General features: G+C 41.3%; 1 protein-coding gene and 1 non-coding gene across 2 annotated transcripts; one reads left to right on the forward strand and one right to left on the reverse strand.

Annotated features, from left to right (window-relative positions):
• Nucleotides 1-5,279: 5,279 nt before the first annotated feature.
• Nucleotides 5,280-5,351, forward strand: TRNAC-GCA (transfer RNA cysteine (anticodon GCA)). The gene has a single exon. It is a non-coding gene; the product is annotated as a tRNA-Cys (tRNA).
• Nucleotides 5,352-20,005: 14,654 nt separating this feature from the next.
• GPRASP1 (G protein-coupled receptor associated sorting protein 1) lies at nucleotides 20,006-24,125 on the reverse strand. The gene is given in 2 exon segments (XM_068962439.1): nucleotides 20,006-20,152; nucleotides 20,154-24,125. Coding segments are annotated over 2 exon segments (4,119 nt in total).
• Nucleotides 24,126-25,005: the final 880 nt, after the last annotated feature.

The raw sequence follows: 25,005 nt of genomic DNA on the forward strand, positions 1-25,005 counted from the left end.
AGGCTGTCTATTGTCACCCTGCTTATTTAACTTATATGCAGAGTACATCATGAAAAGTGCCAGGCTGGATGAAGCACAAGCTGGAATCAAGATTCCTGGTAGAAACATCAATAACCTCAGATATGCAGATGACACCACCCTGATGGCAAAAAGCAAAGAGGAATTAAGAGCCTCTTGATGAAGGTGAAAGAGGAGAGTGAAAAAGCTGGCTTAAAACTCAATAGTCAGAAAGCTAAGATCATGGCATCCGGTCCCATCACTTCATGGCAACTAGATGAAGAAACAATGGAAACAGTGACAGACTTTGTTTTCTTGGGCGCCAAGATCACTGCAGGTGGCGATTGCAGCCATGAAATTAGAAGATGCTTGCTGCTTAAACTTCCCTAGTGGTTCAGAGGTTAAAGCATTTGCCTGCAATGCAGGAGACCTGGGCTTGATCCCTGGGTCAGGAAGATCCCCTGGAGAAGGAAATGACAACCCACTCCAGTATTCTTGCCATGGAGAATCCCATGGAGGGAGGAGCCTGGTAGGCTATAGTCCATGGGGTCCAAAGAGTCAAACACGACTGAAGTACTTCACTTTCACTTTCCTTGCTCCTTGGAAGACAAGCTATGACAAATCTAGACAGTGTATTGAAAAGCAGAGACATCACTTTGCCAGCAAAGGTTCATATAGTCAAAGCTATGGTTTTTCCAGTAGTCATGTATGGATGTGAGAGTTGGACTATAAAGAAGTCTGAGCACCAAAGAATTGACACTTTTGAACTGTGGTGTTGGAGAAGACTCTTGAGAGTCCCTTGGACTGCAATGAGATCAAACCGGTGGACGTGAGTTTGAGTGAACTCCAGGAGATGGTGATGGACAGGGAGGCCTGGTGTGCTGCGAATCATGGGGTTGCAGAGAGTCAGACACGACTGAGCGTCTGAACTGAACTGAACTGAATGCCCTCTGATGGTGAGCATCTTTACATATGCTAATTTGTATATTTTATTTGTCAATCATCTGGTCAGATCATCCCCCCTTTTAAAATGGCATTGATTGCTATCTTATTACTAAATTTAAAGTTTTTTTGTATATTTTGGATACTAGTCTATTAAATTCTGTTTTGCAACACTTTTCTTCTCAATCTCCACTTGTTTTCATCCTATTAAATCAGTATTTTGCAGAGAAGATTTATCTTTAATTAAGTTCAACTTATCAATGTTTTCTTTCATGGATCACATTTTTTATGTTTTATCTACAAAGTCCTTGCCAAACACAAAGCTACCTAGATCTTTTACTATGTTCTCTTCTAGGAGTTTTACAGTTTTGTCTTTTACATGTAAGTCTATGATCCATTTTAAGTTAATAATAGTGAAAGATGTAATATATGAGTATAGATTTTCTTTTGCATGTAGATGACCATTCTATTAGGCTGGTGCAAAAGTAATTGTAGTTTTTGCATTGTTGACATTTGCCTTTGATATTGGAATACATTCTTAAATGTGGTTATGTTATGTCATTTAATGCACATTAGTCTGTATTTTCTTGCCAATGACATTGCCAATAACATTACTTGCTGTTTATTTAATATTAATTTTAGACTATGGAAATGATGTTACACAAAAAGCAAATTTGAGAGATTTTATTCCAGTTCAAAATGGGTCATAAAGCAGTGAGACAACTTGCAACATCAACAAGGCCTTTGGTCCAAGAATTGCTAACAAGCATACAGCACAGCAGTGGTTCAAGAAATTTTCCAAAGGAGAAAAGAACCTTGAAGATGAGCTCAGTGGCCGGCCATCAGAAGTTAACACCAACCGAGAGCAATCAAAACTGATCCTGTTACAACTACATGAGAAGCTGCCGAAGAGCTGAACATCAACTATTCTACGGTCATTCGGCATGTGAAGCAAACTGGAAAGGTGAAAAAGCTCGATAAGTGGGTGACTCATGAGCTGACCAAAAATCTAAAAAATCATTGTTTCAAAGTGTCCTCTTCTCTTATTCTATGCAACATCAAACCATTCCTCAATCGGGTAGACTGTGACATGCTATGAAAAGTGGATGGTATACAACAACCAGTGATGACCAGCTCAGTGGTTGGATGATACTCCAAAACACTTCCCAAAGTCAAACCTGCGCCAAAAAAAGATCATGGTCACTGTTTGGTGGTCTGCTAGCAGTCTGAACCACTACAGCTTTCTGAATCCCGGTGAAACCATTACATCTCAGAATTATGCTTAGCAAATTGATGAGATATGCCAAAAACTGCAATGCCTGCAGCCAGCATTGGTCAACAGAAAGGGCCAAATTCTTCTCCATGACATCACCCAACCACACTTCGCACAACTAATGCTTCAAGTTTTGCCTCATCTGCCATATTCACCTGACCTCTCACCAACTGACTACCACTTCTTCAGGCTTTTTGCAGGGAAAGAGCTTCCACAATCAGCAGGATGCAGAATATGCCTTCCAGGATGTTGTCGAATCCCAAATCATGAATTTTTATGCTAAAGGAATAAACAAACTTATTTCTCATCAGTAATAATTTGTTTACTGTAATAGTTCCTATTTTGATTAATAAAGATGTGTCTGAGCCTAGTTATTGTTGTTCAGTTATTCAGTTATGCCCGACTCTTTGCAACTCTCTGGACTGCAGAATGCAAGGCTTCCCTGTCCTTCACTATCTCCCAGACTGTGCTCAAACTCATGTCCACTGAGTTAGTTGATGATGCCATCCAACGATGTCATCCTCAGTCACCTCCTGCTGCCCTCAATCTTTCCCAGCATTAGGGTCTTTTCCATTGAGTTGAATCTTCACATCAGGTGGCCAAAGTATTGGAGCTTCAACTTCAGCATCAGTCCTTCAAATGACTATTCAGGCTTGATTTCCTTTAGGATTGACTGGTTTGACCTCATTGCTGTCCAAAGAACTCTCAAGAGTCGTCTACAGCAGCACAGTTAGAAAGCATCAATTCTTTGGCGTTCAGATTTCCATATGGTCCAACTGACATCCGCACATGACTACTGGAAAAGCAATAGCTTTGACTATATGGATCTTTTGGGTGAAATGATGTCTCTGCTTTTTAACATACTGTCTAGGTTTGTCATAGCTTTTCTTCAAGGAGTAAGCATCTTTTCATTTCATGGCTGCAATCACCATCTGCAATGATTTTGGAGCCCCCAAAAATAAAGTCTGACACTGTTTCCACTGTTTCTTCATCTATTTGCCATGAAGCGAGGGGACCAGATGCCACGATCTTAGTTTTCTGAATGTTGAGCTTTAAGCCAACTTTTTCACTCTCCTCTTTCACTTTCATCAGGAGGCTCTGTAGTTCTTCTTCACTTTCTGCCATAAGGGTGGTGTCATCTGCATATCTGAGGTTACTGATATTTCTCTCAGCAGTCTTGATTCCAGCTTGTGCTTCTTCCAGCCCAGAGTTTCTCATGATGTACTCTGCATATAAGTTAAATAAGCAGGGTGACAATATACAGCCTTGACATACTCCTTTTCCTATTTGGAACCAGTCTGTTGTTCCATGTCCAGTTCTAACTGTTGCTTCGTGACCTGCATACAGATTTCTCAAGAGGCAGGTTAGGTGGTTTGGTATTCCCATCGTTTCAGAATTTTCCACAGTTTATTGTGATCCACAGAGTCAAAGACTTTGGCATAGTCAATAAAACAGAAATAGATGGTTTTTCTGGAATTCTCTTGCTTTTTTGATGATCCAGAGGATGTTGGCAATTTGATCTCTGGTTCCTCTGCCTTTTCTAAAACCAGCTTGAACATCTGGAATTTAACGGTTCACATATTTTTGAAGCCTGGCTTGGAGAATTTTGAGCATTACTTTACTAGTGTGTGCTGCTGCTGCTGCTGCTGCTAAGTCGCTTCAGTCATGTCCGACTCTGTGCGACCCCAGAGATGGCAGCCTACCAGGCTCCTCTGTCCCTAGGATTCTCCAGGCAAGAACACTGGAGTGGGTTGCCATTTCCTTCTCCAATGCATGGGAGTGAAAAGTGAAGTGAAGTCACTCAGTCGTGTCCAACTCTTTGCGACCTCATGGACTGCAGCCCACCAGGCTCCTCTGTCCATGGGATTTTCCAAGCAAGAGTACTGGAGAGGGGTGTCATTGGCTTCTCCATACTAGTGTGTGAGATGACTGCAATTGTGTGGCAGATTGAGCATTCTTTGGCATTGCCTTTCTTAGGGATTTGAATGAAAACTGACCTTTTCCAGTCCTGTGGCCACTGCTGAATTTTCCAAATTTGCTGGCATATTGAGTGCAGCACTTTCACAACACCATCTTTTATGAGTTGGAATAGCTCAACTGGAATCCCATCACCTCCACTAGCTTTCTTCGTTGTGATGCTTCCTAAGGCCCACTTGACTTCACATTCCCGGATGTCTGGCTCTAGGTGAGTGATCACACCATTGTGATCATCTGGGTCATGAAGATCTTTTTTGTACAGTTCTTCTGTGTATTCTTGCCACCTCTTCTTAGTATCTTCTGCTTCTGTTAGGTCTATACCATTTCTGTTCTTTATTGAGCCCATCTTTGCATGAAATGTTCCCTTGGTATCTCTAATTTTCTTGAAGAGATCTCTAGTCTTTCCCATTCTGTTCTTTTCCTCTATTTATTTGCACTGATCACTGAAGAAGGCTGTCTTATCTCTCCTTGTTGTTCTTTGGAACTCTGCATTCAAATGGGTATATCTTTCCTTTTCTCCTTTGCTTTTTGCTTCTTTTCACAGCTATTTATAAGGCCTCCTCAGACAACCATTTTTCTTTTTTGCATTTCTTTTTCTTAGGGATGTTCTTGATCCCTGTCTCCTGTACGATGTCACAAACCTCCGTTCTTAGTTCATCAGGCACTCTATTAGAACTAGTCCCTTAAATCTATTTCTTACTTACATTGTATAATTGTAAGGGATTTGATTTAGGTCATACTGGAATGGTCTAGTGGTTGTCCCTACTTTATTCAATTTAAGTCTGAATTTTGCAAATAGGAGTTGATCATCTGACCCACAGTCATCTCCCTGTCTTCTTTCTGCTGTCTGTAGAGAGCTTCTCCATCTTTGGCTGCAAAGAATATAATCAATCTGATATCAATATTGACCATATGGTGATATCCACGTGTAGAGTCTTCTCTTGTGTTGTTGGAAGAGGGTGTTTGCTATGACCAGTGCATTCTCTTGGCAGAACTCTATTAGCCTTTGCCCTGCTTCATTCTGCAATCCAACGCCAAGGTGTTTCTTGACTTCCTACTTTTGCATTATAGTCCCCTCTAATGAAGGACTTCCCTGGTGGCTGAGAGGGTAAAGCATCTGCCTGCAATGCAGGAGACCCAGGTTCGATCCCTGGGTTGGGAAGATCCCCTGGAGAAGGAAATGGGAACCCACTCCAGTATTCTTGCCTGGAAAATCCCATAGACAGAGGAGCCTGGTAGGCTACAGTCAATGGGGCTGCAAAGAGTTGGACACGACTGAGCGACTTCACTTTAACTTTTAACACCCCTCTAAGGAAAAGGACAGCTTTTTTGGGTGTTAGTTCTAAAAGGTCTTATAGGTCTTCATAGAACCGTTCAACTTCAGCTTCTTCAGCATAACTGGTCGGGGCATAGACTTGGATGACCGTGATATTGAATGGTTCGCCTTGGAAACAAACAGAGATCATTATGTTCCTTTTCAGATTCCATCCAAGTACTGCATTTCAGACTCTTTTGTTGACTATGATGGCTACTCCATTTCTTCTAAGGGATTCTTGCCCATAGTAGATATAATGGTCATCTGAATTAAATTCACCCATCCTGGTCCATTTTAGTTCGCTGATTCCTAAAATGTCAATGTTCACTCTTCCCATCTCCTGTTTGACCACTTCCAATGTGCCTTGATTCATGGACTTAATATTTCAGGTTCATATGCAATATTGCTCTTCACAGAGTCCCAGTTTGCTTCTATCACCAGTCACATCTACAACTGAGTGTTGTTTTTGCTTTGGCTCCATCTCTTCATTCTTTATGGAGTTATTCTTCATTGATCTCCAGTAGCAAATTGGGCACTTACGGACTTGGGGAGTTCATCTTTCAGTGTCTTATCTTTTTGCCTTTTCATACTGTTCATGGGTTCTCAAGACAAGAATAATAATAGGACTCCTTCTTTTGAAGGATGTCACCATTATCTTCATTACCTCCACCATAGTTTAGCCCCAGGTAAACAGCAGGGGAAGAAGCCTAACAAATAGCTGTGAAGAGGAGAGAAGCAAAAAGCAAAGGAGAAAAGGAAAGATATACTCATTTGAATGCAGAGTTGCAAAGAACAGCAAGGAGAGATAAGAAAGCCTTCCTCAGTGATCAATGCAAAGAAATAGAGGAAAATAACAGAATGGGAAAGACTAGAGAGCTCTTCAAGAAAATTAGAGATACCAAGGGAACATTTCATGCAAAGATGGGCTCAATAAAGAACAGAAATGGTATGGACCTAACAGAAGCAGAAGATACTAAGAAGAGGTGGCAAGAATACACAGAAGAACTGTACAAAAAAGATCTTCATGACCCAGATGATCACAATGGTGTGATCACTCACCTAGAGCCAGACATCCGGGAATGTGAAGTCAAGTGGGCCTTAGGAAGCATCACAACGAAGAAAGCTAGTGGAGGTGATGGGATTCCAGTTGAGCTATTCCAACTCATAAAAGATGGTGTTGTGAAAGTGCTGCACTCAATATGCCAGCAAATTTGGAAAATTCAGCAGTGGCCACAGGACTGGAAAAGGTCAGTTTTCATTCAAATCCCTAAGAAAGGCAATGCCAAAGAATGCTCAAACTGCCACACAATTGCACTCATCTCACACGCTTTTAAGTAATGCTCAAAATTCTCCAAGCCAGGCTTCAACAATATGTGAACTGTGAACTTCCATATGTACAAGCGGGTTTTAGAAAAGGCAGAGGAACCAGATATCAAATTGCCAACATCTGCTGGATCATCAAAAAAGCAAGAGAATCCCAGGAAAACATCTATTTCTGCTTTATTGACTATGCCAATGCCTTTGACTGTGTGGATCACAATAAACTGTGGGAAATTCTGAAAGTGATGGCAATACCAGACCACCTAACCTGCCTCTTGAGAAATCTGTATGCAGGTCATGAAGCAACAGTTAGAACTGGACATGGAACAACAGACTGGTTCCAAATAGGAAAAGGAGTATGTCAAGGCTGTATATTGTCACCCTGCTTATTTTACTTATATGCAGAGCACATTGTGAGAAACGCTGGGCTGGATGAAGCACAAGCTGGAATCAAGATTGCCAAGAGATATATCAATACCTTCAGATATGCATATGACACAACCCTTATGGCAGAAAGTGAAGAAGAACTAAAGAACCTCTTGATGAAAGTGAGAGGAGAGTGAAAAAGTTGGCTTAAAGCTCAACACTCAGAAAACTAAGATCATGGCATCTGGCCCCCTCGCTTCATGGCAAATAGATGAAGAAACAGTGGAAACAGTGTCAGACTTTATTTTGTTGAGCTCCAAAATCACTGCAGATGGTGATTGCAGCCATGAAGTAAAAAGACGCTTACTCCTTGGAAGAAAAGTTATGACCAACCTAGACAGCCTATTAAAAAGCAGAGACATTACTTTGTCAGCAAAGGTCCATCTAGTTAATGCTATGGTTTTTCTAGCAGCCATGTATGTATGTGAGAGTAGGACTATAAAGAAGCTGAGCATCATAGAATTGATGCTTTTGAACTGTGGTGTTGGTAAGGACTCTTGAGAGTCCCTTGGGCAACAAGGAGATCCAACCAGTCCATCCTAAAGGCAATCAGTCGTGAATGTTCACTGGAAGGACTGATGTTGAAGCTGAAGTTCCAATACTTTGGCCACCTGATGTGAAGAGCTGACTCATTTGAAAAGACCCTGATGCTGGGAAAGATTGAAGCTGGGAGGAGAAGGGGACGACAGAGGATGAGATGGTTGGATGGCATCACCGACTCAATGGACATGAGTTTGCATAAAATCTGGGAGTTGGTGATGGACAGGGAGGCCTGGCGTGCTGCAGTCCATGGGGTTGCAAAGAGTTGGACAGGACTGAGAGACTGAACTGAACTGAACTGAACTGAACTGAAATAGCAGGGAGGGAACACAGCTCCAACCATCAACAGAAAAATTCAATTAAAAATTTACTGAGCGTGGCCCCACTCATGAGAACAAGATGCAGGGATGCAAGGATTCTTCAGTATTTGCAAATCAACCAATGTGATCCACCATGTTAAGAAATTCAAAGATAAAAACCATGATTATCGCAAAAGATACAGAGAAAGGCTTTGACAAAATTCAACACCCATTTATGACAAAAACTCTCCAGAAAGCAGGCATAGAAGGAACATACCTCCACATAATAAAAGCCATATACAACAAACCCACAGCAAACATTATCCTTAATGGTGAAAATTTGTAAGCACTTCTTCTAAAATCAGTAACAGGACTACAGTGCCCACATTCAACATAGTTTTGGAAGTCCTAGCCACAGCATTCATAGAAGAAAAATAAATGAAAAGAATCCAGATCGGAAAAGAAGTAAAACTCTCATTGTTTGCAGATGTCATGATTCTGTACGTAGAAAACCCTAAAGATATAGACAGAAAATTAATAGAGCTCTTCAATGAATGTAGTAAAGTTGCAGGATAAAAAGTTAATACACAGAAATCCTTTGCATTGCTATACACTAACAATGAAATAACAGAATGAGAAATTAAAGAAGCTATCCCATTTACCATTGCATCGAAAAGGATAGATAGGAATAAACTTACCTAAAGAAACAAAAGATCTATATATAGAAATCTAAAACACTGATGAAAGAAATCAAAGATGACACAAATAAATGGAGAAATATACCATGTTCATGGATTGGAAGAATCAACATAGTGAAAATGAGTATACTAACCAAAGCAATCTATAGATTCAGTGCAATCCCTATCAGCTACCAATGATATTTTTCACAGAACTAGAAAAAATGATTTCACAATTTGCATGGAAACACTAAAAACCTTAAACAGCAAAAGCAATCTTTAGAAAGAAGAATGGAACTGGAGGAATCAACCCTCGTGACTTCAGACTATACTCCAAAGCTAGAGTCATCAAGACAGCATTGGATTGGCACAAAGACAGAAATATAGATCAATGGAAAAAAACAGAAAGCCCAGAAATAAATCCACACACTTATGGACACCTTACCTTTGACAAAGGATGCAAAGCAATACAATGGAGAAAAAACAATCTCTTTAACAAGTGGTGCTGGATAAACTGGTCAAGCACCTTTAAAAGAATGAAACTAGAATACTTTCTAACACCATACACAGAAAGAAACTCAAAATGGATTAAAGATCAAAATGTAAGACCAGAAACTATAAAACTCTTAGAGGAAAACATAAATCTCTGACATAAATCACAGCAAATCCTCTAGGACTCACCTCCCAGAGTAATGGAAATAAAAACAAAAATAAGCAAATGGGACCTAATTAAACTTACTTGATTTTACACAATGTGGAAACTATAAGCAAGGTGAAAATGCAGACCTCAGAATGGGAGAAAATAATAGCAAATGAAGCAAGTGACAAAGAATTAATCTCCATAATATACAAGCAGCTCATGCAGTTCAACAGCAGAAAAATGAACAACCGAATCAAAAAGTGGGCAAAATAACAGATATTTCTTCGAAGAAGACATAGAGATGGCTAATAAACACATGAAAGGATGCTCAACATCACTCATTATTAGAGAAAAGCAAATCAAAACTACAATGAGGTATCATCTCACACAAATCAGAATGGCCACCATCAAAATGTCTACAAACAGTAAGTGCTGGAGATGGTGTGGAGAAAAGGCAAGTCTCTTACACTGTTGGTGGGAATGCAAATTGGTACAGCCATTGTGGAAAAGTGTGGAGATTCCTTAAAAAACTGGGAATAGAACTGCCATACAACCCAGCAATCCCACTGCTAGGCATACACCCTGAAGAAATCAGAATTGAAAAAGACACATGTACCCCAATGTTCATTTCAGCACTATTTATAATAGCTAGGACATGGAAGGAAGCTAGACATATTCACCAGCAGAACAAAGGATAAGGGAGTTGTGGTACATATACAGAATGAAATATTACTCAGCTATAAAAAGGAGTGCATTTGATGCATTTGAGTCAGTTCTAATGAGGTGGATGAAACTGCAACCTATTATACAGAATGAAGTAAGACAGAGAAAGACAAATACTGTATGCTGCTGCTAAATAGATTCAGTCGTGTCCGATTCTGTGCGACCCCAGAGACGGCAGCCCACCAGGCTTCCCCGTCCCTGGGATTCTCCAGGCAAGAACACTGGAGTGGGTTGCCATTTCCTTCTCCAATGCATGAAAGTGAAAAGTGAAAGTGAAGTCGCTCAGTCGTGTCTGACTCTTAGCGACCCCATGGACTGCAGCCCACCAGGCTCCTCTGTCCATGGGCTTTTCCAGGCAAGAGTACTGGAGTGGGGTGCCACTGCCTTCTCCAGAATACCATATATTAATGCATATATATGGAATTTAGAAAGATAGTAACAATGATCCTACATGCAGGGCAGCAAAGGTGATACAGATATAAAGAACAGACTTTTGGACTCAGTGGAAGAAGTCAAGGGTGGGATAATTTGAAAGAATAGCATTGAAACATGCATATTACCATATGTAAAACAGATGCCAGTCAAGTTCAATGCATGAAGAGGGTTTCCAAAGCCGGTGGTCTGGGACAATCCAGAAGGACTGGGTGGGGAGGGAGGTGGGAGGACGGTTCAGGATAGTGGGCACACATGTATACCTGTGGCTGATTCATGTCAATGCATGGCAAAAACCATCACAATATTGTAATTATTCTCCAATGAAAATAATTTTATATGCAAATATTCCAAAGAAAATGGTAGCAAACTGAATTCAATAGTACATTGAAAGGATCATATTTCATGATCAAGTGAGATTTATATCTGCAATGAAAGCATGGTTCATCATATACAAATCAACAAATGAGATACTCTACATTAACAAAGGGCTTCTCAGGTGGTTCTGTGGTAATGAATTTGTCTGCAATGCAGGAGATGAAAGTTCGACTCCTGGTCAGGAAGATCCCCTGAAGAAGGGAACAGCAACTCACTCCAGGATTCTTGCCTGGAGAATTCCATGAACGGTGGAGCCTGGCAGGCTACGTTCCATGGCGTTGCAAAGAGTCGGTCACGACCAAGAGATTAACACTTTCTCTTTCACTAATATCTAAAACATATCAGGAATCATACAACTGAATAGTAAAACTTAATAATCTGATTTTAAAATTGGTAAAGAACCTGAATAATTAGTTTTCTACAGAAGAGATATAAATGGCCAACAGTTACATGAAAAGATGACATCACTAGTGTCATGAAAAGATGACATTACTAGTCATCAGGAAAATGCAAATCAAATCACAATGAGGTATCATTTCAACCAGTTAGAATGATGACTATCAAAAATACAAGGGATAACATATGTTGACAAGAATATAAATAAAAGCAAACTCTTATACACTGTTGGTGGGAATGTAAATTCGTGCAGCTACTATGGAAAACAGCATGGAGGCTTTTCAAAACTTTTTTTTTTTTTAATCACCACATGATCCAGTAATCCCACTTTGGTGTATATATTCAAAGGAAATGAAATCACTATCTGTAAGAGATATCTGTACTTCCATGTTCATTTCAGCATTACTCACAATAGACAGACACAGAAACCATCTAAATATGCACTGACAGATGAACTGACAAAGAACCTGTTATATATGACTATATATATAGATAGATAGATAGATAGATAAAACATTTATTCATATATGTAAATAAAATTCAGTCATGAGAAAAAAATTATGCTATCTGACATAGCAACATAGAGAGATAGTCTTTGGCCTGGCCAACACACTTTTTCTTTTTGAAACTCCAAGAGAATTTCAAAGGAGTTATATGAGAATACTAGTAACCCTCTACCTTAATCAATATAATAATATTAAAGATAAGATTAAATGGCAATATTAATTGGAAAGTAATCAGGTATGAACTATAGATATTACATTTCAGATAACCCACAATATTTATTATAAACTGCAATAAGTAAGCCTGTATGCTTCTAACACCAAAGAGAACTTACCTCAGAAACATACTTGAAGATAACCACATACTATAAAAGAGACATGGGAAATTGTTGGAGTAGGGGCATGTTATTTAATAAAACATACTGGTATTAAGTGGAAAGAATCCATCTGCATTGCCCTCTACATATCACAAGTCAAAATTCATTCTAGGTAAATGAGTATTTATTTTTCTTTATCCTTCTGCATCTTTTGAAATATTTAAGATATCTAATCTTCCTGGAATTTGATTACATGTATTGTGATATAACATTATCTGTTTCCCCAAATGATTAGCTAACTATTCTAACACCATTCACCAAATGTGTAGAAAAGAGTTAGCATAGAAGATGTAAGATTGCAAGCTTTATAAAGACTTGCAAGGCTGGCCTTTGGTTGGATTCTGTTAACTTGAATTTAAAGAAGGTGTCCACTATTCCCAAAACAGATTATGATTGGCTCACTGTGCCTAAACTCTTTGTGCGAACAATACAGTTTATGCTAAATATTAATACCTTTTTTCCTTCTGGGAGTCTCGAATTTTGGTGCATGCTAGACAAAAGGTACCTCCCTCAAATCTTGGGTGCTGAATATCTAATAAGCTTCCTTGATAAATAATATTTCACACATGTTATCATAAATTATTGAAGGAATTAAGTGTATCCTGTGAGACTCCCCTGGGAGAGAAATATTGGAAGCTTGCAGCGGTTTCTTTTGAACTTTGCTCCATGCACTTTTTTCCTTTCACTGATTTGGTTTTGCATTCTTTTGTAATAAATCATAGCTGTGAGTACAACTGTATACTGAGCCTTGTGTATCCTGCTACTGAATCTTTCACTTTTCTCCATGTATTTGAACTGTCACCCTAATATAAATACCCACATATATGTGGGCTCTCTACCTGTATTCCATTTAACTTTTCCCAAGTAGTTCTACCCTGTCAAGAGATTTGACAAAAATTTTAAAATTCCTTGTGGGAAAAACACTTTCCAACTTCCATATTATTTTTCTTTCAAAATTCTCTGGACTATTCACAGGCTTGTGTGTATGTAGAAATCAATAATAAGTTCTTGAACTTCTAAGAACCTCTAAACCAAGAACCTCTAAAAGGCAAATGATAAAAGCTTATAAATACTCTGCTTACAAAAAAAAAACCCAACTGGCTAGGTTTAACCTCTGAAACATCTGAAAGTAGGTTTAACCTCATTAATAATACCAAAATAACAAGGCAGTACCATGTTCCCCAATTCCATTAGTAAAAGGCTTAAAAATTTTGCTGATGGCTTATACACATATGTATCTACTAAGTCCACTATACGTTTCTAAGACAGATTACCCAGCCCACAGCCCCATCCTAAAGGAAGAAGTCCTTGCTTGACTCTTGAGTAGGCATGACCAAATGGATAAGCACTAAACACCTGAAGGTGAGAGTTCATGCAACTGGTGAAAGGGATTAGCAGTGTCACTATGAAGGGGATAGATGGCCTTCTAGAAAATCTTTGAAGAATGGATAGGCCTCTAACAGAGATTACAGGGGGCTGGAGATGAGTGAAAAAGGACAAGTGAATAAGAAAGTTGACCTCTCCAGGTGCAAGGAACTGTGTGAATAAGCTATGGTGAAGATGTCTGTGAAAGCCTATTTTGTGTGATCTGTAAAATGCTATATAATGTATGTTCTACCCTAAAAGGCATTAGTTAAAAAGGTTTTAAAAAACACATGAAAAGATGCTCAATACACTCATTATCAGAGAAATGCAAATCAAGACCACAATGAGGTACCATTTCACACCAGTCAGAATGGCTGCCATCCAAAAGTCTGCAAGCAACAAATGCTGGAGAGGGTGTAGAGAAAAGGGAACCCTCTTACACTGTTGGTGGGAATGCAAACTAGTATAGCCACTATGGAGAACAGTGTGAAGATTCCTTAAAAAATTGCAAATAGAACTGCCATATGACCCAGCAATCCCACTGCTGGGCATACACACCAAGGAAACCAAAATTGAAAGAGACACATGTACCCCAATGTTCATTGCAGCACTGTTTATAATAGCCAGGACATGGAAACAACCTAGATGTCCATCAGCAGATGAATGGATAAGAAAGCTGTGGTACGTATACACAATGGAGTATTACTCAGCCATTAAAAATACATTTGAATCAGTTCTGATGAGATGGATGAAACTGGAGCCGATTATACAGAGTGAAATAAGCCAGAAAGAAAAACACCAATATAGTATACTAATGCATATATATGGAATTTAGAAAGATGGTAATGATAACCCTGCATGCGAGACAGCAAAAGAGACACAGATGTATAGAATGGACTTTTGGACTCTGAGGGAGAGGGAGAGGGTGGGATGATTTGGGAGAATGGCACTGATACATGTATACTATCATGTAAGAAACGAATCAGCAGTCTATGTTCGATACAGGATACAGGATGCTTGGGGCTGGTGCACGGGGATGATCCAGAGAGATGATATGGGGTGGGAGGTGGGAGGGGGGTTCAGGATTGGGAACTCATGTACACCCGTGGCGGATTCATGTCAATGTGTGGCAAAACCAATACAGTATTGTAAAGTAAAATAAAGTAAAAATAAAAATAAAATTAAAAAAGATGTTCTAAGGTATATTCAAGGTACAGATATTCTGTTATACAAACTCTTCCTGAGACCAGAAAAAGAACAAAAGCTATCCTAACTCATTTAATGAAGCTAATATAATCTTGAAACTATAATAAGAAAACTACAGCATTAAAATAAAAAATCATAGGTCAGTATCATTAATGAAAAAAATGAAAAAAACTGGCAAGTTGGATCTAGTAGTATATTAAAAAACAGTAACAACAAAAATACTGTGATAGAATGTCAAGGAGAGAGGCATAACCATAACTGCAGTCAGATTTCAGCACAAGTACAGACAAAATAAGTAAAGATATGTAACAGAAGACTTAAACAAGGTTATGAACTAACTAGACCTAACTGACATTTATAGAAAAGTTCACAGGACAACAGAAAGATACACAATTTTTTCAAGTGCAATCGGTATATTTACTAAAATAGACCATATTCTGGGCCATAAAGGAACATTCAATAAATTAAAAAGATTCAGACCATACAGAGTAAGTTCTCTGACCAGGTCAGTACTGTAGAAATATATAACCAAAAACACCTGGAAAAGCCTCAAATATTTAGGAATTACATAGCCTACTTCTAAATAATTGTTGGATAAGAGAAGAAAATTAAAAAGAAATTAGTATATAATTTCCATTGAAAAATGAAAACGCAACATATCAAAATTTGTGGGATGCAGCTTAAGGAGTATTAGAGGAAAATTTACAATACTAAAATGCCTATGTTAGAAAAATGATGAGCTCAAATTAATTGACCTCAGCCTCTATTTCAAGTAGCTGGAAACAGAATAGTAACAAACACAAAGTAAACAAAAGAAAAAAAATCCAATAAAAAATAGAAAACACAAAACTTTTAAAATCAATAAAATTAAACACTAGTTTGTTGAGGTCAATAAAATTCATCAGCCTCTAGCCAGAATGATAAAGGAAAACCAAAGAGAAGACACAATTACTGATATCAAGAATGACAGAGATGACATCACTAGATAACAAACATCAAAAGGATAATAAATTTATTGGCAAGGCTGGAGGGAAACAGACAACTCATAAACTGCTGATGGTAATAAAAATTTGTAATATCCTTTTGGAGGGATATCTCAGAATAGCTAATAAAACTACATAGGCATTTATTATTTGACCAAATATCCTCACTTCTAGGAATCTACCTCTAACCATACAAAAATTATAACTGCACAAGGTTATTCTTCCAACACTGTTGCAACAGCAAAATATTGGAAAGAAATACCCATATACAGGAGAGTAACTGAACAAATTATAGCAGTGACTGGAGAAGGAAATGGCAACCCACTCCAGTATTTTGGCCTGGAGAATTCCATGGAACCTGGCAGGCTACACTTCATGGGATCACAAAGAGTTGGACACGACTGAGTGATTAACACATAGCAGTGACACAATGGAGGATTATGCAGCTGCAAAAAATGAAAAAGATTGCTATGTACTGCTGCTGCTGTTGCTAAGTCGCTTCAGTCATGTCCGACTCTGTGTGACCCCACAGACGGCAGCCCACCAGGCTTCCCCGTCCCTGGGATTCTCCTGGCAAGAACACTGGAGTGGGTTGCCATTTCCTTCTCCAATGCATGAAAGTGAAAAGTGAAAGTGAAGTTGCTCAGTCCTGTCCGACTCTTAGCGACTCCACGGACTGCAGCTTACGAGGCTCCTCCGTCCATGGATTTTCCAGGCAAGAGTACTGGAGTTGGGGTGCCATTGCCTTCTCCAAGCTATGTACTAATTGGCTTTAAATCTGTAAAATGTGCAGATAAAGAGGTAAAGAGGGATTAGTCAAATTTTTTTCTAACTATACTCTCCTAAAAAGACTTTGGTATCCTGGAAATACCTCATAAAGCTGAGCTCTGATCAAAATGGATTAGCACAAATAAGGGAGTATCACTAAGGATAGATGCAAACCACCAAGAGGCATTGGCCAGAAAACAAAAACAAGGAAAAGAGGAAAGAGTCAGTGGAAAGGAACCTGTGAGAAAATTCATAAAGCAGTTCCTGTAGGTGGTTCCCAGAAAGACCCTCCTCTAGGCCCAAGACTGAAAGGGAGGGAGCCTCAGATGGAGCAGGTAGAACAATGACCCTGGTGTCTCTGGATGGGAACTGCTGAGGGTGCAAGGGGACTAAGCCCTTTCAGAATCTCATTTCCAGGGCGGATCCCCAGGATGCTGCCGCCTGGGTTGAGATCCAGGGATCCTCTTGAGGGTTGAAAAGCTTGCAGATATCCCAATGAGAACCACTATGTGAAGGGCCCAAAGCAGTCTAGGTTCCTTCCTCATGAGTGTGTCCTCTCTCCACTATACTAGAGCTGCCCAGGTTGAGGTTCATGCCTCTCTTCCATCTCCAGGCACCTGGAATCTTAGAGCAAAAGTCAGTTCCATCACTCTCTGATCAACCTCATACCCATTCCCACCACTAACTTGCTTGCAATATTGAGTCCAGTCATCCCCACTGTCTGACAGATAGAAGAGATAGTGCCAACTGGATGGGAGGAAGGAAGGGGTATGGTACCTCAAAGATCCCATCTCTGCCTCTCCAGAGCCAGCACTATGGGTGTACACAAATTGGGTGTTCACATATTGTCACTTCACCATGTCCTCTTTCTGGGCGACCCTGAAGCCAACTGCTTCCTCGTGTCCACCTCCCCTACCCAAACAGAGAAAACAGTCACGCCACGCTGGGTGGGGTGAGGGACACTCAGAAAGCAGGAGGGAGCAGGAGGGAGCACGAAGGTCCCAGGCGCTTCCTCCACGAGGATCTAGTCTCTACCACCACCTCCCATGGATGCTATTTCCCGGCCGGCCTCGAACCCACCTCCTCCAACAGCGGCCGCTGCTTCTCTCCACATACGCCTCCCTCAGGATGACTTCCGGCCTCTTGAGCTCCTGGACAAAAATCAGGCCCCGGCTGACGCTCGAGAGTGGCTGAGGGATTGTGTCCTCTGCCAACAATTACCGTAATCCTGGGCACCTGAGGAATTCGTTTTCAGGCTAGTGCAGCATGAAGAGACACACACCCACCCACCGTTACATCCTACCACTCCTCTTACAGCCGCCTGTCAAGCGTCAGGTTCAAGTCTTTCCCGACCCTTTTCAGTGCTTACACACCTCTACGCCAGTCCAAGGGAGAGCGCCGTCACGTGACCAACCCTCCGCCTCACGTGACCGCACATTCGGCATGTCTGCCGCAGCCCTGCAGAGGCAAGCAAGGTACAGTCTTCTGCCTCTAGGGCTGAGCTGCTTGCTAGAACAACCTGAAGCTCCTGGTGGTGGTGAAGATAAAGAGCTGAAAGGAAGGCTGGATTAGAGCCAACGCTTCCAGTCCTCGGCCTGGGCTTTGCTCTGTAAGAACACAGGGCTGGTGAGGAACACTCCATGAGGAGTTCAGAGACCAACTGACTTTTAATATTCTGTATAAAACTCGTTTGAGTAGGCTCCGGGAGTTGGTGATGGACAGGGGAAGCCTGGAGTGCTGCAGTCCATGGGCTCGCAAAGAGTTGGACACGACTGAGGGACTGAATTGATGAGACTCGATCTGTCTTGAGAATACTGATAGGCAAAACAAACATTCAGTTTCCAATTTCCACCACCAGGTCGATCTCTGTTATCTCTTCTGGTTTGTGAATGGATGAAATCTGCCACTTTGTCCTACTTACAAAAATCTTACAGCCTAGAGTCTTATAGAAAAAAAATTTTTTTTTTCCTTCCTGAGACAAACCAAGGTGAATAAAAATTTGTATCTTTTCCTTTAGCCTGGACTCCTTCCTACCCCAAATCAACATAATCCCTGACTTTTAATCCTGTCTGAAGATAATTATTACCTTTGTGAATCCAAAAAAAAAAAGTTTACCATAAAGTCAGAAACTTTAGAAAGTTTACAATTTACTTCCTTTAAATAATTATGCATTTTTATTTGGCAACCCAGTCCTAAATTGTAGTCTGTCACACTTCTTTACTCTTTTGACATGTTTTAAATAGTTATAAGATTTTCCATAATGAAATAATATACATTTCATAAATTCAGTCCATTTCACACATTTGGGGAGTATCATCCTTCCGTATATTTTACCAGTCTTTTCTATTTCATCAAATATAGAAGGCATCAGAGCTTTTCTTAGCCAATTAAAAAACCTGTATATCATCACTCTTAGTAGCTGTATGCTATTACCTTAACACTCTCCATGGCACCTCCATGAAGAAATGGTCTTCCTGACAGTTAAATTTGTGTGCTTTCTGGTCTTTTCCTTTTAACCTGTGGGCCAGTGGTCTCCAACATTTCTGGCACCAGGGACCAGTTTCATGTAAGACAACTTCTTCACAGACTGGAGTTGGCGGGGGGGGGACGAGGATGGTTCAGTTGGTAACGTGAGCAATACAAGGGGGCACGATTCAGACAGTAATGCAAGGGATGGGGTGAGCTCAGAGGAAGCCTTCTGCTCACCTCTTGCTGTGTGGCCTGCTTCCTAACAGGCCACAGACCAGTACTGGTCTGCACCCCAGACCGCTGCTTTAGGCAGTATCAAAGAAACATCCATACTTTGAATTGCAAAATGAAACTTTTTAGCTCTTCAAAACTTACCTCATTTTATATCGCTTAATACTTAATACTCCTCACAGCCACTCCAAGCAGACTGGATATCTCACTCCCACAAGAGCACTTTTCCAACTGCGAGCTTTTCTTCACAACATCCAACCTCTTCCCTACATTTCAGAGCCCAAATCAATTGGGTGCTTATTTTCTAAATCATACATTTACAGATATAAGAATAGGCTTTTTCAAGGAGCATTATTATTCATACATTAATTATCTCTATGTTGTCATGTGTTATCTTGACATCTATATTTTAAGTTCAAGGAGAAGGGTGATTTCTGCCTACTTAAACACAGAACTTTATCGAAAACAGGACGTGACCCAAATCGACATCAGTAACACCAGAACAACAATCAAAAGGGTAGCTTACTTATGATGGCTCAATTCACTCTAAGTTTAAATACTAAATTCACAATCTGGAGAAAACCAAATATCAACAAATGTGCTTTCAGTTTTAATATTTGTTTGGGATCAGAAGATAGATCCAGCTCATACAGAGTTGGGCAAAATTAGTATCAGCATTAAGGATGTACATTACAACATAGAACCAACTTTGAAAACATTATTCAAGGATCATAACTCAGGAACATAAGGATAATCAGAGCCAAGTAACTAATCATACTCATTTTTTTGGTCTGCCTCGGGGTCCTTTTTATGATCTGTTTTGCCTTGCAGTTGCTTAGCAAATTTCTCAACTTCATGGAATGCAGAAGTAAGTGGCTCAAGACTGAAATTATCAGTGAACACCACCTCTTTTTTTAATATTGTTACCAATATTATCAAGCATTGCTAGAAAAACTTGAATATTATCATTTGCCTCTTTCCTGCTAAAAAGGCCCATAAATTCTGACACTGCTTCAGCATTGAGTAGCTCTTTTGTCATCAGGGGATTTTCAGACAAATTCAACAGCATTTTCAAAACACGAAACCTTGTTTCAGTATTGCCTGTGGCTAATAACAAGAGAAACCCAGATATATACCTGGCAACCAGTGTGTGATAGTCAGTGGCTCTAGTGAGGTATCTAACCATCTTTACTCCAGATAACTGCTCAGGGGAATCCAAGCTGTAAGCAAGAGTTTCCTCACATACTTGACATACATATGTCTGAATTATGTTCAGATTTGGGTAAGGTGGAGCCATGTAAATCATATTCTCTAAAAACCTTGTCCTAACTCGGGAGGAGGGATAATTGAGCAAGGTTTCAATAAGTGAGCCAACACCTGAATTGCGAATGAAATCATGAGTATATTGAGAAGTAGTTCTCATACCCATTGCAATTTTAGATATTTTATGAATAAAAGGATCTCGAATTTTGTCCATTAATAGGAGTTCTTCTTCATACTCTTCAGGACCAATTTTAAGCTCACACTGTATGCAGCTGCAGGAGCAACTCTCAGGCTCTGTACTCTCCCTGGTCCTAAGATGCTCCCGAATTTGCACGACTGACCAGTAGAATGGATCATACTGAAATGGGAGCTCGGGGTCAGGTTGATTAGACTGAAGCAAAGATTCCTGGTCTTCCCCTTCTAGGCTCAATTCTATGTGCTTTGGCTTTCCTCCAAACATTTCAGAGAATAGAAATGCTGCTTCTTTTGAAAATCTAAAGGGGTTTGGGGATGGGAAGCCAACCATACCCCATGGGACAAGCTTGAACTGAACAGTAACCTCCTCCCAGCTCTGGGGCCTGTGTGAAGCATCAGGCTCCTGCTCAACTCAACAGCTGGACCTGCAAATGGCCCTGTACACAGGGCTAGGATCTGATTCAAAATGGGTCTCATCTCGTGCCCAAAACCAGGACCCCACAATGGCCTCATCCTCCTCAGCTATTGTCCTGGTCTCACAGTTGGTTCCATCACTAGTCCTGTTATTGTCCTCATTTTTAGCCATAAACGAGGATCCAACAACTGCCCCTTCCTCATTTTCTGGCCTAGACTCAGAGGTGGCCCCAGTTTCAGTCTCATTAATGCCCTTCTCTCCAGACAAGGACCGTGACTCAACAATCATCTCTTTATCAATCTCTGGCTTAGATGCACAGCATGTTTTGGCTTCTACATTGACTTCTTTTGCATCCCAGAACCAGGATTCAAAAATGGTTTCCTCTCCAGACCTTGATGTGGTCTCTTCTACTGCCTGAGGTCTAATGTCTATACTCTCTTCTTCAGCCCAGAACCAGGACCCAACAATGATTTCCTCCTTTTCAGCTCCATGCTTGGACTCAAAACTAGCCCCTGCCTCCAGACTGGTCTCTTCTTCAGCCCAGAACCAGGACTCAACAATGACTTCCTCCTCTCTCGCTTTTGGACTGTATTTGCTGCAAATGTTAGCCTCATTCCTAATGGCCTCTTCCCTGGCCCAGAACCAAGACCCATCAAAAAGTTCTTCTTCAGCTGCCAGCCTGTCCTCTTCTCTAGCCTCCACTTCTGTCTTTAGCCTGTCTTCCTCCCTAGCCCAGAACCAAGAACCAATAATATCTTCCTCTTCAATATCCAGCTTGGATTCTTCTTTGTCTGCAGCCTCTACAATGGCTTCATCCCCTTTCCAGAACCAGGATGTGATCATGGTCTCCTCTTTGGTAGGTGGCTTGGCTTCTCCTTCAGCCCTATCATCTGTACTGCTTTCTTCCACAGCCCATAACGAGGGACCTACAATGGTCTCTGGCCCTGTATATCTTATGGAACAGAACCATGAATTAACAGTGTCCTGTTCGTCCTCTGGCCTAGACTTCCAGCTGCCTTCATTGGTAGGAAACATACAGGGACCTTCTCCTGACCAGAAACCAGACTCACTGTTAATCTCTTCAGCAGCTGTCATAAATTGACACTGGGTACCAGCAGCATACTTCATATGGATCTCTTCAGTGGTCCCAAACCAAGACGATGTAATACTCTTTTCCTTGTCCTCCAGGCTCGACTTATTATTCACTTCAGCCCTCCCACAAGCTTCTACTCCAGGCCAGAACCATGACCCAATAATGGGTTCCTCCTCCTCAGTCCCTGGCATAGTATCACAGTAGACTTCAGCCCCTGAATCCATGTGGGCCTGATTTCCAGCCCAAAACCAGGGCCAAAATATTGTCTCAGCTCCTGGCCTGGCCTCTTCTCTGAACTCAGCCACTGTACTGATTTCTTCTCCAGCCCCAAACCAGGGGCCAATGACCTCTTCTTCCTCAGACTTTGGCCTGGACCCACAGTTGGCCCTAAGCCCAGCTTCCACACTGGCCGCATCACTGACCCAAAATCAAGACCCCAAAATGGTCTCTTCTTTAGCCTCTGGGCTGGTTTCTTCATTAGCCCAGCAAAAACTGGTGATGACCTTTTCTTTGTCATCTGTTGGCACTGATTTGGAAGTGGCATCAGCCTCAGTTTCCACATTGGTCTTTTCCCCAGTTCCAAGCACGGAACTGCCAATAGGCTCCTGCTCAGTCTGTGGTCTGAATGTACCACTGGTTTCTTCTTTAGTCCAGAACCAACTGCCAACAATGGGCTCATCCTCTACTTGAGAGCCAGACTTGACAGTGGCCCCACCAACTATGCTGCAGTCTCCTACAGCCCAGAACCAGGCCCTGGTGAGGAACTCTTCCTCCGGCCTGGCTTCTGGCTTGCCCCTGGCTCTGGCCTTGATTTTGGCTTCTTCCTTTACCACTGCTCTGGCCCTGACCTCTTTCTTGGACTTGGGCTTGGCCAAGTTACTAGTCTTCTCTCCGGGCAGGAACCAGGGCTCTTTTTTGACTACATCCATAGACTCAGACATGAAATCAATGAAAGTTTCTTGCTTGGCCCTGTGCCTGGCGCTGACATTGGCCCCCTTCCTGGCTCTGGGTTTGTACCTACCCTCCTCTCCAGCCCCAAACCAGGATTTGACATTGTCTTCACATTCAGACCCAGAACTGGATTCAGAGACTTCTTTCTTAGACCCAAACCAGGAGCTACTATTGGTCTCTTCCCTAGGCCTAGACTGGATACTGGTCTTTTCTCTGATCCAGAACCAGGATTTCTTGATAGATTCATCTTCAGAACCAGAACTGGAGGCAACATAGAGTTCCCAACTGGTTTGGGGCCTAGACATAGCCTCTTCTTTGGCCATGTGCCTAGACCTAGTACTGGCTTTTACCCTGTCTCTAGGATGAAGCCTTGTACTGACCTCTTCTCTACTGCAGAACCAGGAGTTCATAAAGGATCTATCCACCCATGTGAAATCACAATTGTGAAAGGTCTCTTTTTTAGATGTAGGCCTGGGATGGCACCAAGACCCCATACTGGTCTCCTCCTCTGACACAAGCAAATGCTGGATTCCTGACTAGGACTTGACCATAGTGCCAGGAAAGGACTCAGCATCCATACTGGCCAGTTTCCTAACCATAGATGAGGTCTTAGGTTTCGCAACTGACCCAGACTCAGTACTGATCAGCGGCCAGGCTTTAGCATTGTTCTGGGACACTCCTTCTGTCTTCAGTAGGACCTCAGCATCAAACTCAGTCTTGGCCCATGAATAGGTTTCATTCATGGACATTTCTACAGTGATTGCCTTGGCCTCACTCTTAGGATGTGTCTCAGTTACTGCCACGGTCTCAGTTTGGGGCCTTGCTCCAAGCATTACCTGGCCCTGGGTCCTAACCTTTGGTCTGACCACCATTGGGACTTCATTCTCTCTTTCAGCCCCACCAGCAACCTCTTTGCCAGGCTTCTTTTCAGGCTTGGCCTGGACACCAGTCTCAATCTCAGCCCCAGTCATAGTACAGTTACAGGGGAGACCTGAATAACTACAACTATCCCAGTCTCAGCTTCTACCACAGATTTCTCACAGTTTTGTGTCTTCAAACTCTAATTTTTTGATGATTCAGGTGACACAGTTGGAAAGAAAAGTTAGAGCCAATCACCAGTCCAGCAGTCAATAAGCCTCCTTTCCAATCCCAGCCTCAGTCAATATTACAGTCAGAGTGAAGAGAAAACACAACCAAGCTGGGAGAGGATGGATGGTTCCTGGGTGGGTACACACCTGTTGAAGGTGTTGCTCAGCAGCAATTTCAACACCACCAGAGCTGCCACTGGAAGTCAATCTGGGAAGTGAGAATAACATGGAGGTTCGAGTCTTTTCCAACTGTCTCACTCTATGAAAAACTCACACAGAGAGACTAGACCTTAAATGCTTGGTGGGAAAGTTAGGCTATTAAAGTCTATCACCTTCATTTTGTCTACAGTTTTTATCCCCAGAGCTGCCATATTACTTTGCCTGTTATAAAATAGGTATGAAGTTGGTGGAAAAGTATCTTGGCAAAGAGAGGCTGAGAAGCCCCAAGGCCAGACCCTAGTCACTGCTGGACTTATGTTGGTCTCCTCTACCCCACTCAAAAGCTGTACCCACTCCCATACCAACCTGCACTGATGTAGCACAATTTCTTGCTCCTTTACTTGATTCCAGTGGTGTCAAACTCTTGAGCAGCCTGTAGGCTATCCTGAGAACAAGTAAACATATAAGAGAGAATGGATCCTGACTGCTAGAAAGACAAGCAAGAACCCTGACCCTGATACAAACATCCTACTCTTTTAAAGGCCTAATATGCCTAATATTTTCTGTCTCCTGGTCTCTTCTCTCAAGTCTTTCCCTCCCATTC

This window comes from Capricornis sumatraensis, chromosome X (assembly GCF_032405125.1).
Source record: "Capricornis sumatraensis isolate serow.1 chromosome X, serow.2, whole genome shotgun sequence".
In the NCBI taxonomy this organism is placed as follows: Eukaryota; Metazoa; Chordata; class Mammalia; order Artiodactyla; family Bovidae; genus Capricornis; species Capricornis sumatraensis.